At 39.1% G+C, this 15,523-nt stretch overlaps 1 protein-coding gene across 8 annotated transcripts in view; it reads right to left on the bottom strand.

The window, feature by feature from the left end:
• LOC140187280 (myosin-10) overlaps positions 1 to 15,523 on the bottom strand; it is a 166,509-nt gene that overhangs the window by 131,090 nt on the left and 19,896 nt on the right. For all 8 annotated transcript variants that reach the window (XM_072242430.1, XM_072242429.1, XM_072242428.1 and 5 more), the window contains exons 2-3: positions 11,461 to 11,832; positions 3,469 to 3,625 (exon numbers count right to left, since the gene is read on the bottom strand). In XM_072242430.1, the coding sequence (XP_072098531.1) occupies positions 3,469 to 3,625; positions 11,461 to 11,805 (502 nt within the window). In that variant the 5' untranslated portion in view covers positions 11,806 to 11,832. The remainder of the gene's footprint in view (positions 1 to 3,468; positions 3,626 to 11,460; positions 11,833 to 15,523) is intronic.

Here is a 15,523-nt window from a genome sequence, read left to right on the forward strand (position 1 = left end):
CTTATGTTCATCATCTTTGGGAGTCATCAGCAACTTCAACCAGAGTTCTACACAGCCCAAAATGTACTTAGCTTCCAGTGCCCAAATGTGGGATAAAGGAAACTTGTATCCTGATCCCCATCTATAACATCATTTCCCTATCCCTGATGCTAAAAAGTATACTTGGACTGGGCTCTGGTTATTTGTAATTAGTTAAAAGAAAAGGATCATTCACTTCAAGGACGAGAGGGTTCTAGAGAAAGAAATGTTACTGAAGAAACTATGTGAACCTGTGCACCTGTTCAAAGAAAACCTAATGCAAGGTTATTTAACCATGTTAAGTTTACTAACTAGATGAAATTGTGCTCAATTTCAGAACCTGAATCCAGAACCCCGATTACTAGTTCGGCTGTAATTTCACTGCATGGCAAGAACTCATCTCACTAGATGGACTAACGCAGCTGCTTACCAATAAAACAATCACAAAAGGATTAGTCTAAAACTAACAGTTAGTCTCTTGTAGTGAACCCATATTATGCAATCACTAAACAGCTGTTGAAAGTCCATTTTGCTTAACTATGCAATAGACTTGACCACCTGGTCTATCTCTACTCAGTCTTGAAACATATGGAAACAAGGAACTCAGTAACCATGATATAGTCTCTAAATAAAACAACCATTATAGTGATTTAGGATTACATTAACAGTCAAATGTATGGTTCACTTCCATACTGGCCCAACATGCATTGCAATTGCAGTTACAATACATTTGATGTTCAACTGTTCAAACATTTAGTGGACTAATGTGCTATTTTAAGCATTGCTGATTTAATCAACTTTCATCCTCAATGTACATACCAATTATTCACATTTATAATTGCATCACAACCAGCAGTCAAAGTGGGCAAACCATAATGAGAAAAGTAATTTACAAAAAAAATCCTGAGTAGAGTATTCTGCCAAGCTCCCGATCGTCTTCTGGCACATTTCCATTCTCAAACCACCTGATAAAGTTCAATAACTGAGTTGGCCTTTAAGTTTAACAAGACCACCAAGCTAGATTCATCCAACTGGTGAACAACTATGCTTCCTACACCCCTGTATCCACCAATAAGTTTGAGTGTGAATTTACATTGCTTAACTTGTCAATAACCTACTCCATTACAAGTGATCAGTGGCACAGGCTTGTACAGTTTTATTATTGGTTCAAACTTCCCAATGATGAACTGCCACTTTTCCATGATGAACTTTTGTTGGGAACGTGCCTCAACCAACACTTCACAGTAGCCACTTTGGCTCCTCAGTGAGCTTCCACCACCCACATCTACCTAAAAAAATCCAGCAAATCATTTCCTTTTTACTGTCTTCAAATGGGTGGAAAAGTTAAGCAGTTAAGGAAGAGATACATGTGCAAACATGTGTGCTGGCCATTTAGGTAGAAAACCAAAAATTTTAAAATAAAGTATTTTTATACTGGTGTGCTCATTATGTAAACACCCATAGACAAACAATTAAGATAGCAAATGGCACAGTGGCCTTATTACAAAAGAGCTGGAATATAAAGGAAGTTTTGATAAGAATTTAATTAGATTTCAGCAAAACTACACTTAAGACATATGGAGAGATTTGGTCTTCATACATCTTAGCCTTAGAGATAAATGTAGATTTAACACTGGTTTCTGGAAAACAAAAGGTGCAATCTGGCAAGCAATTGAGTTTAGCAAAATGAGAGGCACTCTCATTAAGGCAGTCAAAATACGGAGTGAGATTTATTGGAGATACCAAAAGTCCTTTGTTTCAACTCCCCAGCTATAAGCAAATGGGGAATAATTTCAAAATAAGTCTTTAGACCAAAATGGCAACATTTCACCCAACAAGATTGCAAATATTTGCAGTCTTCTGTTTTAAATGGTTGTGTACATCAGTATATTCAAGGACACATCAATATATTTTTGGACACCAAAGATGAGACAGTTGAGTAATTTTCAGGCATAGCATTCAGCCATGACATAAAAGGTGGAACAGAGTAGAGGAGCTATATGGCTTACTCTAATCTATAGCAATAATAGGGGACACAGCAGTACCAGCCTGGAAAACCTGCAAGGCCCTGGAGTAGATGTGCAGTCCAAAAGGTCCTAACAGTGAGCCAAGCTCAGAAGGGTTAATCCTGAACTCACTTGACACCACATTCTCTCTATTGGCTCATTTGGCTTTAAATCCCAACTACAAGAATGAATGGAAGCTTTCCCTGCTGACAAGGCCAGACTTTGTGAAAATATCTTAATCCACTGACTCATTCTTCTCCCTTCTCAACCCACACTTCCTCCATCAGCTTAGTTCTTAGCCTGAGTAGATGCTCATACACGTCATCTCACCCCTTGGCTACAAAAGTAGCATTAATCTGATTTTTTTTTTTTTAAAAAAGTTAGACTAACAAAAATTCTGCAACTTCAGATAAACTGCTCACCCTCCATCTTTTGTCTCCCCCACTTACCCAGTTCCTCCTAGACAAAGCCCAACCCTCCAAATACTCCATTTGCCATCCATTACTCACACTCCTCCAATTGCATCTAGTTCCCTATTTTCCCATCTGCCCACCCCACACCTTATACCCACTCTTCCCACCAGCTGTCCATCAACCCTACTCACCAGGCTCCACATATCACTTACCACGGCTCATCCCATCACTTCCCCTCTTTCAGTCTAGATGAAAAATTCTGACCCAAAGGATCAACAATCTATTTCCCTCCACAGATGCTCCCTCATTCACCGAGTTCCTCCAGCATCTTATTACTAGACTAGCAACCAAATTCAATAGTCCAGTCTACTAGTCCAGTTCCATTGAAGGATTAAGCCCTGTAAGGGTCACACCACAGGATATACCACACATTGGACAGGTTAGATATATAGCTTACCTGCTTGTCAAAAGTCACTTCTGTCATGATTGATTAGTTTACAAACTGCAGTTACTTTTCCCATTGGTTGGCTACCTAGTGTCAAGTTTCAAATATCCCGAGTATAAAGGCTAACACACGGGAACGTCTTTCTTTTCCCCCTTTGTCCAAGGAATGTCGCACAAAACCATTGGGAAAGTACGCTACATGCATGCTCTTGTTGTCCATTGAATATTTAGTTCTGTTTGTGCAACTTGAGGGAACAAATGTTTGGTTGAATTTTTTACTCTGTAAGTAACTGATTATACCAATTCAGTGTTTTCTGTCTCACTCACCAAACCTGTGAACCAGCTTCAGTGTTACAGTAGCCCACGGCTTTTGGGGAAAAACTCATCTCCCTCCACCAAGATATAAAGCAGTGTGCAATGTAAAAAGGAAACCCATTTTAAGCCAAAGATAGATCTAGAAATTTACAATCTCTAACCCAGACTCCATCCAATGTGCAATTTTGAAAAAGCTTACAAACTCAATGCAAATGACATGATGAATTTTATATTACTTATTCTACTCCCATAAATCCAGATTTGCATCTTACCCTGCAACATGCTTCTGTAAGCACTTTCAGAGATGGCATAGATGTGTGGAGGCATCTCATGTCGCTTTTTCCCTCTGTACATGTCAATAATTTGTTCTGCATAAATGGGAAGATTCTTGTATGGATTTATCACCACACAGAACAGTCCAGAGTATGTCTAAGAGGAAAACAGAAACCATTAGATTGCTTTTTAACAGTAGTATGTAATTAAGATCAACAAATATTCTAGCATCAAGAATCACAAACAATCTGTAACATCTTAAACTACTAAACTTCATATTCCCACACTTCTCTTTCAAAATACACAGGTTAGAGAAAAACATTTGCTCTTCAGCATTTCATTCAATCAGTGGACTTACTGAAACTGGACTTCTAATATTCTGAAATTACAAAATCCAGTCAGTTCTTCATAATTATCCACATAAGTAACTATTTAGATGAACAACCCAGTGCCATTCTATGAACTTGGCACTGAGCTCCAAGTTGAAACGGGTATTAACTCAATACTGCTACTACCGTCCAACTGGGGCAATAAATTCTATGCTGCTATTCTCTGTTCTGAAGGGTCTTAACTCAGAACATTAACTGTTAATTCATTTTAATAGATGCTACCTGGCCTGCTGAGTTTCTCCAGCATTGTGTGTGTATCCTCTCAATCCAGCTTATATTTTTGATCTTGTTATCCAGGAGAATCAATTTATTTTAGCAACTCTGTTTTCCACAATAGCTTTAGGAAGAGCTCAAATCCTCCAACATAATCTGCTGTTTTAAGGAATAAACAGCATCTGTTTTGACCAATCAGGCAGAAGCCAAATTAACCTTTCATCTTTTTTCAAAACCTTTTGGAAATTCACTACTGGAACTCAAATAGTGTAGGAATTGTAGCTGCAACAAGAGGAAAACTGTCAACACTTGCCATCATTACTCTAAAAGTGAGAGCAACTCCAACCTCTGCCAATATAGAATATAGTTAAATCACAAAATCTGAACCTGCTTGCGAACATTGCACTCAGTATTGTTCATAGTGCAGCAATTTGGAACAGTCTTCAAATGTTTAATTAATATCGCTGCTATAAAAATCAGAAGTTAGTTGAGCATGGTGTAACAGAATACCAGCAAGTTATTGCTACCAAACAATCTTTCTGCCCTTTGATTTTGAAAGAATATCACTCAAAGCACGTTATAGCCCTGCATTGCATACTGAATTCTAAATAGAAGACTCCTTAACCAGATTGATAAAGTCACTGCTGCTCAAACCAGAAAGCAAAACTCATGTTGCATGGGTTGATTAAACTTCATGGAGTGGTTTCTGTGAAGTTAGTATTGAGCAAATGAGTGGCAAGGTCACAAGTCTTTCTCCCCCAATTCTTATCAGTTGGTATACAAAACAGCCTTTTTATTGAGTAATAATGGAAATAACTTGGAGTTTCAATCACAGGACAAGATTTTTTTTGGATGATGTTGAGGTGAAGGAATGTTAGTCATCGTACAAGTGCTTGTTTTACCCCACCCTCAGGGAAGCAATACAGGATTCATTCACATCCCACACAACCTCATGGTTCCAGAACATATCCTTCACAGTCAAAGAAAGCTCACAAACACCTCTACTGGAGAGAGCATGCTCAGATGCATGGTACAGCGCATCCTGCCAGCTGCAGTTTCTGTATAGTGACATAGTCAAAACTACCCAACACATCACTGGTGCCAGCCTACCCACCATCAAGAACATATATACAGAAAGATGCTGGAAAAGGGCCAATAACATGAAAGATCCCACACACCGTGCTCATGAACCGTTTTTCTTGTGCTGCATTGGATCTGGAGTAACTGCGGATTTCTGGCTGCTCATCAGAAAGAGAAAGCCACAAAGCCTTCTGGACTTGCTCAACAAATTCACCATCATGGAAGATCCGAGGCTTCAAGTTCATCTTGCAGACCCAATTCCCAAATTCTCATTCCATTGTGCCCAAAAATCTAAACTCAGCCATTTATGTACTTCCAGATGTCTTTGAGGGGATTGCATTGGAATCCAATCATTCAGAGCAAAGTTGGAAGCTGCTCTCCAGCATTTATGCTGGGAAAATCTGCCCACTGGATGGGCACCACGTAAAACCCGGCAGAGGAGCAGCAATTCCAGTTACATCCATGGAAGAGGGATCTGTGCAAGTGAGCTAGTTAGTATTAACTCAATTTAAAAACAAAGATCTAAATTGTAACCAAAGATTTAAAAGTTTTAAATGTGCACAACGTTTATTTGAGCATTTTAGTTTTTAAGGCAGTTTTTAAACAGTTTTTGACAACTTGGACACATGACCAAGCCAGCAGAGAAAGAAACGAATACAAAATACCTCTGCTGCTAGATTCAACTCAAATTTAAAAATCAATAAACAACATTCCTGTAACTTCCTCTGGTTTATAGTATAGCTGAAAAACATTTGCTTAAGCAGGCCAAAACCATGGGCAAAAGATATAATCAAGAGGTAATCAGGCACCACGGTGGCCTAGTGATTAGCACAACAATTACAGTTCAGAGTTCAATTCCCATGCTGTCTGTAAGGAGTTTTTATGTTCTCCCCGTGTCTGCATGGGTTTCCCCTAAGTGTTCTGGTTTATTCAGTCCAAGGACATACAGGTTACTAAATTAATTGGTCCTGTGCATTGTCCTGTGATCAGGCTAGTGTAAAATTGGTGGGTTGTTGGGTGATGCAGCTCATTGGGCTGAAAGGGCTGTATCTCCAAACAGGTCTGAAACCTCGAAACAAACTCAAAGCACTTCAGCTCCTGAGTTTTGTTCAGTTGCATCACAAAGAGGTTATACTGCACTCAACCCACACTACATTGCCATGAACATCGAGGATCCAGTCAGCTTGGGAGCACAAATACCAACTGCAGGGAAGTTTGTAATTATGTAGATCTGAGGTGCACAAGGCTCAACATTGTCTTCAAGGTTTGAGCCCTTGGCATATTTCTAGGTAACTACAGAAAGCTCACTTTCATGTCAACAATGTGGTTGTGAAAAGTGACATTGGATTATAATGTCACATTTGTTCAGGATTAGAGCGAATTCCATACTTGCTCCAGTGTGTGTTAACTGAAAGATATTTCACATCAACTTTACCAGCAGTTGAAACAAAATTAAGGACAAAACTTTTCTGTATATTGGTGGGAAGACCACCAATCTGCATTGTTAAACAGGTTTATATGGCAATAGTACTCAAGTATTTAAAACCTATTATTGGACAAATTTAAGGAGTGCAAAAATGAATGCCTGATCACCCAAAATTATGGAAATGCTATCAGCCTAAAACCACAGTAGGTACTAGTGGTGTAATAAGATTTTTTTTAGGTTTAGGATAGCTTTAGGTTTCTGCTTGGTCATTTCAAGTACCCATTTACTCCTGGTTGTTGAGTTGAGCTCAGCTCCTCTCCATGCCTTCTGGCACATTCAGTGGCAACCTTGCTGTTCCTTTAGCATTTGTCTGTGTTTTTTTTTTAAAAAAACAAGACCAAGTTGCTAGCTCAATGCTCAACCCAAACCCAGCATGAGGGAAAGTGTGCAAGGAGCCGGCCAGATTCAAACCCGGGACCCACTCACATAAAGTCCTGTGCAGATGCCACTACACTACCAGCTGGCTGATTTAGTTCCTGGGATCCAGTCAAATTGATCCTTCACTCTTCAAGTAAATTGATTAAAAATTTTGTTAATTGAGATACCTCACAATATTTGTAATACTATATACAAGTATGACCAAAGTCACTGGCATTGAACATGTAGACAGCAGTTTGGCAAAGAGTTTCATTGCATTTAGGTGGTTAGTTAATAGTCAATTTTCAAACAGCATTTTGCTACAGTTATGGCCTTTGTCAACCCTGAAGAAAATTAATTTCTGTTCTGTCAGCTTTACCCCACCTCATTAAAAAAAAATGGTCCAGCAAACACCAAATCAAATTTTTTGACAAAGATTTGTTTACTGAGGAAGACGTGGCACCAGAAAAAGTGAAATCAAACTTTGAAAGGTTAATTTGATACTTCTCCATCTTTGCATCTAATATTCAAGCACTTAATTCAAACTCTTGCATGGGGGCCAGATGGATTCCTCACTGGGTCACACAGCTCAATTTGAGAAATAAGGAAACACAATTATAAAAGAATGCTTCAGCTGTCATGACAAATTTAGAAGTGAAACAGGTTTTCCAGCTCAGAGCTGCAGAGTACAGCCAAAGTTTCTACCCCAAACAGCCCAAAACCAAAGAGGCAATTAACTTTGGGGCCAAGGAAATCAAACTTGGACATTTCAGCTCACACACCCAAAACTAGCCTGTAGATCTAAAACAAAATCAGTATTGCAGATTGCAAGGCAACCAGACTAATGTGTTGGAGGAAAGGTGTGGTTACAATCACTTAAAAGGCTTTTGCAAAATTTTTGTTGTTTGCTACATTGTTAAATAAAGACTCAGTCTGGCCATGATTACAAACTTCATTTTTAAAGAATGCTTATACAATGAAATCAGTTTGAGGTAATGAATAACACATTCACTATCAGAACTGCAAAGCTAGCTTAACTAATTACATCAGTTAAAAAACGAAAGCCTGACAATCAGCATTTCTACCATGGTTCAATTCCACAGAAGTCTTTTTTGCTAGTAAACAAAATTTTTAAGAAAATATACCCACCTAAAAGATGTTTAAGCTGACCAACATTAAAGGCAGTACCATTGTTATAGCCTGTTTGAACAATTTGACTTGTATAGTCTTAATTCACATGTTCAGCATGTGAGAACAAATATTCAGTCTAGAACATTGACGCCAATCACCTTGGGAACTGCAATGGTCAATAGCTACTCTTGGGCTTGTGGTGTTCTATACCTTTCCTGTTATATAGCCAAATAAGCTCCTTAGCTACTACCTGCATTTTAAAATAATACAATGTAAATGTGTTTGTTTCCTACTTGTGACATTGGACTGAGCTCAGTGCGACTTCCCCACCCCAAATTCAGTAATGGACACTGCACAGTCTCAATCTGCACCACAGACACAGTGTAGATCTGACATTACTGACAGAAGACACAGTGACAGACTCTGAAAAGTGCATATACAACTATAAGTGAAACTGCCTATTTTTAAACTGACTCCATCCCAAAACATCTTGCCAACACTGGCTCGATGGAATTATTCTCCAGGTCCACTTCATTTGACCCTACCATTTCCTTCCATCTCCTTCAAAAGGATCAATAATTCCACATGACTATGAATGCTAGATTTGGTCAAATGTTAATATCTTAAGTTTTTTGCTTAATAACCATCACATGCAGTACTTGCGCTCAATCTTAAGGAAAGCATGTTGCATATCTTTAAAAGTTCATATCCTGCCCTTGATCCTGACTATCAAGTGATCATGAACAGGGCTGGTAATATCAGCCCATTTGACTAACCCTTTTTTAAAGAACACAGGAACAGTTTAGTAAAAATTATTAAAGAAATAGGAATATTTCTCTTCTCCACCCTTCAAAAAAAAATCAAGGGTGGAAGATTTAGCATGCTGATTAACTGAAGGGACTGCCCAGTAAAGACCTCAAGATCAGATGCAATTACTAACCTGTACTGAAACAGTCACAGTACTGCACAGTAAACAAGGGCAATAACCCTTGGGCCCAGTGGCCAGATTCTTGATACACCACATCAAATTGAGACTGCTTATGAACTACACCCATCTGTATAAACAGATTCGGCACAACAGCTCCTTTACACATATTTGGAGAGGGTTATGAGACAAGGAGAACATGGCTGGATAACAATATTAATTGAACAGCTAGATACTATTTCCAGGCAGTTACTCAGTGTTGTTTTTCTAAAAAGACAAAGTTCAGTGGGCTTCGAGTGCTTACATAATAGTGAGAAAGTATAGCAGAATTTGTTTCTAGTCCTGGCAGAACTTCAACGATGGTCAATAACTTAACAAACTAGACAGAATAATCTGTCATCTCAAAATTGTAAAACATCTTACAGCAAATCAAAGATGAAGTTCTGCAGATGCTGAAAACCTAGTGAAACACAAAATGCTAGGGCACAGGCTCCAACCCGAGGTCCATGGATCCCTTGCTTAATGGTACTGGTTCCTGGCACAAGGACTGGGAACCCAGCACCAAAGGAGCTCAGCAGGTCAGGCAGCATCAATGGAAATGAATAAACAGGGGATGTTTCGGACTGAGACACTTTACATTAAAAAAAACACACCACGTATGAAGGGTCTCGGCCTGAAGCTTCAACTGTTATTTCCATAGAGGCTGCCTGACCCGTTGAGTTTCTCCAGCATATTGCGTGTGTCTTGTAGCTATTCTATTAGTCATATTATTTACATCCTGTTTATGACACAAGGCCTCCAAACTAGAGGCTGGCAATGGAGAAGAGGCATTAACTTTACTCCTTTTACACGACTGTCAAGAATGGGCCAAAAATTGAACTCTCACAATTCTAAAAATAAATGGGTTAAACTTGGTAATAATTTGTACAATGTTAAAAATACCAAACTTAAAAATTCTCCATCAAAGCGATTCCTGTGGATCAAAATTAATATAAGCCTGCAGGTATTTGAAACCCAAAATATCATTTCTCCTCAACTCTGCTCTCAACCACTTCCTTTTGACTATAGGAAGGATACAGTTGCCCTGTTCTGATCTTCCATCCTACCAGCAGCTGCATTCAACAGATCCTTAGCAATTTCTGCTATCTACAAAGTTCTCAGCATTTGAGAGAAACTGCTCATGCAGAAATCTTAACTGAACCTAAAGTCCCTAATTTATATTACCCTGCTAATTTTCCAGGACACATGGAACAAAATAATTTAATCAAGACGCTACAGAATAAAACATTTTGATCAGCAAGGAATAAATTTGCTTACTGCCTTTATAACTGGTAATTTGCAACAGTCATTTACTGTTGATAGATCAACATTCACAAATCAATGATCTTCAAATAGTTTCTGGCATACCAAGCTAACCCGTAAATTCCTTAACCATTAAGAACCTTAGACATTTAAAAGTTATCATTTCCCAAATGGATTATTAAAATATTCAGACATTTAGAAATGTGGCTGTAACTAACATTACATTTGTTGGGTTTGTTGCCAATATGAGGGGGAAATGCCATTGGTAATTAGTGGAAATGATCTACTAGCCTTTCAAAACAAGAACACTGCTCTAACAATATGCTTAGCTCAGCATCACAATATGAACTTTCTTCATGTCAAAGCACATCCCTTCTTCCAAATTAATTCTGAGAGGAGCAACAATTCTGCATCAGGTTTTAAGTTATGGGAAATATTATGCAGTTCCAAAAATGAATGTTTAATGATGAAATGGACCCGATAATCTGATTATGAAGATGTATATTTTCATTTACTTGGAACTTGGCTTCCATCTCATCTCCAAGTCTATCAGTTTTCCAGCAACAGATAACTACCCAATAACACCAATGGTCTGATGCAAGACAAATGACAAGCTTAAAGCATGTGAAGTTAGATAATCCAGCTGGTGATATTAGCATGATGATTGAAAATCTTGAATCAACACTGGGATACAAAATGAACAATCAAGTTAATAGGCAGTTAATAGCAAACAACCCAGTCAAAAATTACATAATACCCATGTGTTTGATTTAATAAGTGAACAGAATTAACATCTTAACTGGCAGGCATGACCCTTCATTATTTACCAAAAGTGGACAAAGGGTGATAGGAAGAACTGGTAATATTCCAGGTAACGATTGAATCTAAATTTACCTAGCAGCAAGTGAGAATTGTCAATCCCCTCAAAAAGGGAAAAATCTGTATATAATTTGAACAGATTTTATCAAACTCCACCCCCACCAAGGATTCTAGCAACAAATGTACCTCTTTCATACAGTCCCTTCCAGCTTGAGCTCAGTTAAAATAATTCAAAACACTTTTTTCCAATTTAGTCTTTTTGTAGAAAGTTTACATGCTTGAAACTTACATAAATCAAACCGGAGTAATAACGATCCTTCAAATTATGCAAGACTGATGCTTCATTCAAGCAGGTTAGCTCAGCCATGTCTTCCACTTTTGAAAACTTGGGAGGATTCATTTTCTGAATGTCATCCTTGTTGACCAGAGCTTTCTTGCCATTCTCCATTAGCTCCACCACAACCTCATCACCTCGCTCTTCTTGAATGCTTGCAGCCTCAAAACCATGGCGTTCTGATGGCACCCACACAAGTTTTTTGGCAGTCCAGTCAGCTTGAGTAGCAGGGTTGTAAACCAAAGCCCTATCCACAAAGAGATACCTCTCTGGGTCTTCATGAAGAATCCGCTGCGCCATTGGAATTTAAAAACAGTCAAATTTTTCCTGTGAAGAGAAATCCAGAAAAATGTTAACATTAACTACATTGGTTTAAAAATAATTCAAGTGAAAATTAAGATTGCACAAACCAGAAAGTCAAGTGACAAAATGATCAGGCAAAGGAAAATCTTAATCATTGAACTAGCTGTTGCTATATCAAATATACATCCATCACAGTGGTCAAGGTATTGCTAAGAGTGACTTCCATTGTTCATCCAAGAACACATTGCTTAATGGTCTCAATACGATACAGGGTACAGATTCCAAGATCCAGCAATTCAAAATCTGGCATCCATAAGATACTGCCCATTGTATTCCACAGTTATCTCTGGCCATGGTCCAACATTAACAGTCACTAACAAAATGGATCAGTCCTGGTTCAATGCAAATCAAGATTAACAATATATCAAAAGCACCGGACACAACCAAAAGGCATCACCCTGAAGGAACTATGATGTAGGAATCCTAAAGCAAAGACAAATGCAGGAAATCTGAAATAAATTTAAAGATGAGGCCACTCTGATGTCAATTTCACAGAATTGTCTGATCTTAAATACCTTCAGCATATTTCTGACTTGTTGCACTTCCTCTTGCATTAATAACAAAGAATCAGCATTTTATCAATGGTAATGGATCCCATAATTAAAGGATCAGGTGCTAGCTTTGCCAGTCACAACTGCTCTGAGGTGATAGCCATGCTCACAGATGGAAAAGAACATCAATGTCCCTGTGAATGAAGCACTGCTATACCGATAAGTGTCAGGGTATCAAGCATACCAGGAAATGAATACTACAGGCGTCTATTCCTCTCACTGATACTCAGAAGCAGAGACTAGCAAATTCTGCAACATTGTCACAAAACCATGACCTGAAATGCAACAAGCATTTCCACAAATACAGCAGAGTATCAGTTTAGAGGCAGTACATACCTCACTTCCAATTCCCCAAAGCCTCCTTTTATTTTACTAGACACGGTAGCAAAGAGAAGCACAGCACCAGTAACCTTCACTCCTTCCATCACCACAGCTACAGTGTGCAATATCTGCAGCTCACTGCTGAATTCTGAAAGGGACTTAAACTGCTCTAATCCCAAGACTGCAACTACAAAACGTACCAGAAATGTACACTTTCAACTTCTCTCAAGGTCACATTTAATTGATCATGGAATTAAAAATACATTGCCACTTTTTTAAAAGACTGAATCAGTGCCAAAGACCTGAATTCTAAAGCACCATTAAGGAATACTTCCTACAAACAGCTCCAAATACCACTTTCGCACACAGGTGGGCATTAAGTGGTCACCTTGGTACCATAGCAGATAGCACGCTATTGCAGCTTGGAGTGGGATTCAGTTCCGGCGCAGTTCTGTAGGGAGTTAGTATGTTCGCCCCGTGACTGCACAGGTTTTCTGTGTGTGCTCCAGTTCTCTCCCCAAACCACCCCCACCCCTAGTCCAAAGCCATACTGGTTAATAGGTTAATTGGTCATTGTAAATTGTCCTTTGATTATGAATTGTTAAATAGGCAGGGTGCTGGGCAGTGCAGTTCATTAGGATGAAAGGGTCTGTTCCACACCATCTCTAATAAAAGCCCATCAACAGCTCCACCCTAGTGAAGTGAAAAAAATCCTGCTAATTTCACTGCAATCATGACATGAAAATTTCTTTTGCCAGTGTTATATACCCACATCCAGATCTTAAATCTTGGTTAGTTGATCCCATTTCCAATTATTTGTCTGTGTATATTAGCATTTTGCTAATGCTGTCTACTTAAATTTATCACTTGGTTGCAAGCACACACATGGCAAAGTGAGAAGGGGGATGATGGAGTAAAAACAGCTGCCAGAGCTTCTTTAGAACCAATCTCATTTTCTCTCCAATTTTGAGAAATGCTTAATGCACTTTGAGAGCCTACATTCTATGTAAACACCCATAGTTTAGTTTTACACATCCTGATTTCAACACAAGGCATCTCGTCTCAGTCATAAATTCCATCTACTTAATTAACCATTATCACACAATAGTTATTCTCCAAGCATTAAGATGGAGGACCTCTAACCAATTATTATCCAAGACAGTAATTAGAAATTCCTCTATCAGTTTGACAATGAAACAGTCAAAATAAAAGTCGCCAGGTTACAACCATTTCAGTGGAAGTGATGCAGCTGCTCCGATTTGCAAACTTGATAATGTGGTGAATTTACTGACACCTACAATATGTGGACTCGCTTTTCATAGACTCAAATCCATTAAAGCGTGCAAAATTATAAACGTGTGCTGCCCATAATCGATACAAAATCTTACATTTAGCCAGAGGCTGGCATCATTTCACAAGTTGTGAAAGTCAAAAATTCTCATTTCACAAATTATTACATTTTAAAATTAAATATGACATTTCTATAAACATTAACTGGTTATCAATTTTACAACCAGAAGGGAAATAGAAACCAAAGGGAAAATGTCAACGGCCATAAAATATATTGAGATTTAGCAGGGGGAGGGGGGGAAATGGGCACAGTAGTGTAGTGGGCAGCACAATGCTTTACCGCGTGCCAGCTATAAAAAGGTTAATTTCTGCTACTGTCTGCAAGGAATTTGTTAGTTCACCCCATAACCATTAGGGTTAGTAAGCTATGGGCATGCCATGTTGGCACAGGAAGCACGGAGACTGCTTCCCAAGTTGCCCCATTGAATTTGCATAAAATCACCTCTCACTAGTGGCACATTGAGCAACAGGCTATTCAACTGAGCTTAGCACATTTGTCTATGCAAGTTGAATTCCATGCAGGGAAACAAACCTACCAGGAGATTCTGCGGCCACAGAGAAGACGCCAGGATGATGTGTTACCTCCCAGGTGCTAGGGTCAATGATGTCTCAGAGTGACGGCAGAATATTCTCAAGAGGGAGGGTGAGCAGCCAGAAGTCATTACGCACATTGGAACCAATGTGATAGATACGAAGGGGAAAGGAGGCCCTGCACAGTGAATGTAGGGAGTTTGGGAAGAGGCTAAAGAGCAGGACCTCCAAGGTGGTAAACTCTGGATTACTCCCAATGCCACGTGCCAGTCAGGGAAGGAATAGGATGATAGCACAGATGAATGAGTAGCTCAGGAAGTGATGCTGGGGGCTAGGTTTCAGATTTCTGGGTCATTGCAAACTCTCCACAATAGGACGGGTTACACCTGAACCAGAGGGGGACATGTATACTTGTGAGCAGATTTGCTACAGCTACTAGGGAGGGTTTAAACTAATTTAGCAGGGCATAGGAACCAGAATGATAGGGCTGAGGATGGGGCAGTTAGTAAACACGTAGATATAGTGTGCATGGAGACTGAGGAAGGACAGGCAGATTATTGGTTAAAATGGAATCACTGGGCTGAGTTGAAGTGTAGTATAAGGGCAAAATCAAAAAAGGTGATGAATACAGGACTGAAGGTGTTATATTCTGTATACTGCATGCATTCAAATAAGGTAGGTGATCTTGCGGTGCAGTCAGAGATTGGCAGGTATGACGTTGTGGGCATCACTGATTTGTGCTGAAAGAAGATCATAGTTGGGAGCTTTACATCAAAGGACCCATTGTATTGAAAGAAAAGGCAGGTAGGTAGGCAGCAGGGTGGGGTGGTTCTGTTGATTAAAAATGAAAGCAAATCCTTAGAAAGATGTGACACAAGATCAGAAGATATAGAATCTTTGTG

This window comes from Mobula birostris, chromosome 24, assembly GCF_030028105.1.
Source record: "Mobula birostris isolate sMobBir1 chromosome 24, sMobBir1.hap1, whole genome shotgun sequence".
Classification (NCBI taxonomy): Eukaryota; Metazoa; Chordata; class Chondrichthyes; order Myliobatiformes; family Myliobatidae; genus Mobula; species Mobula birostris.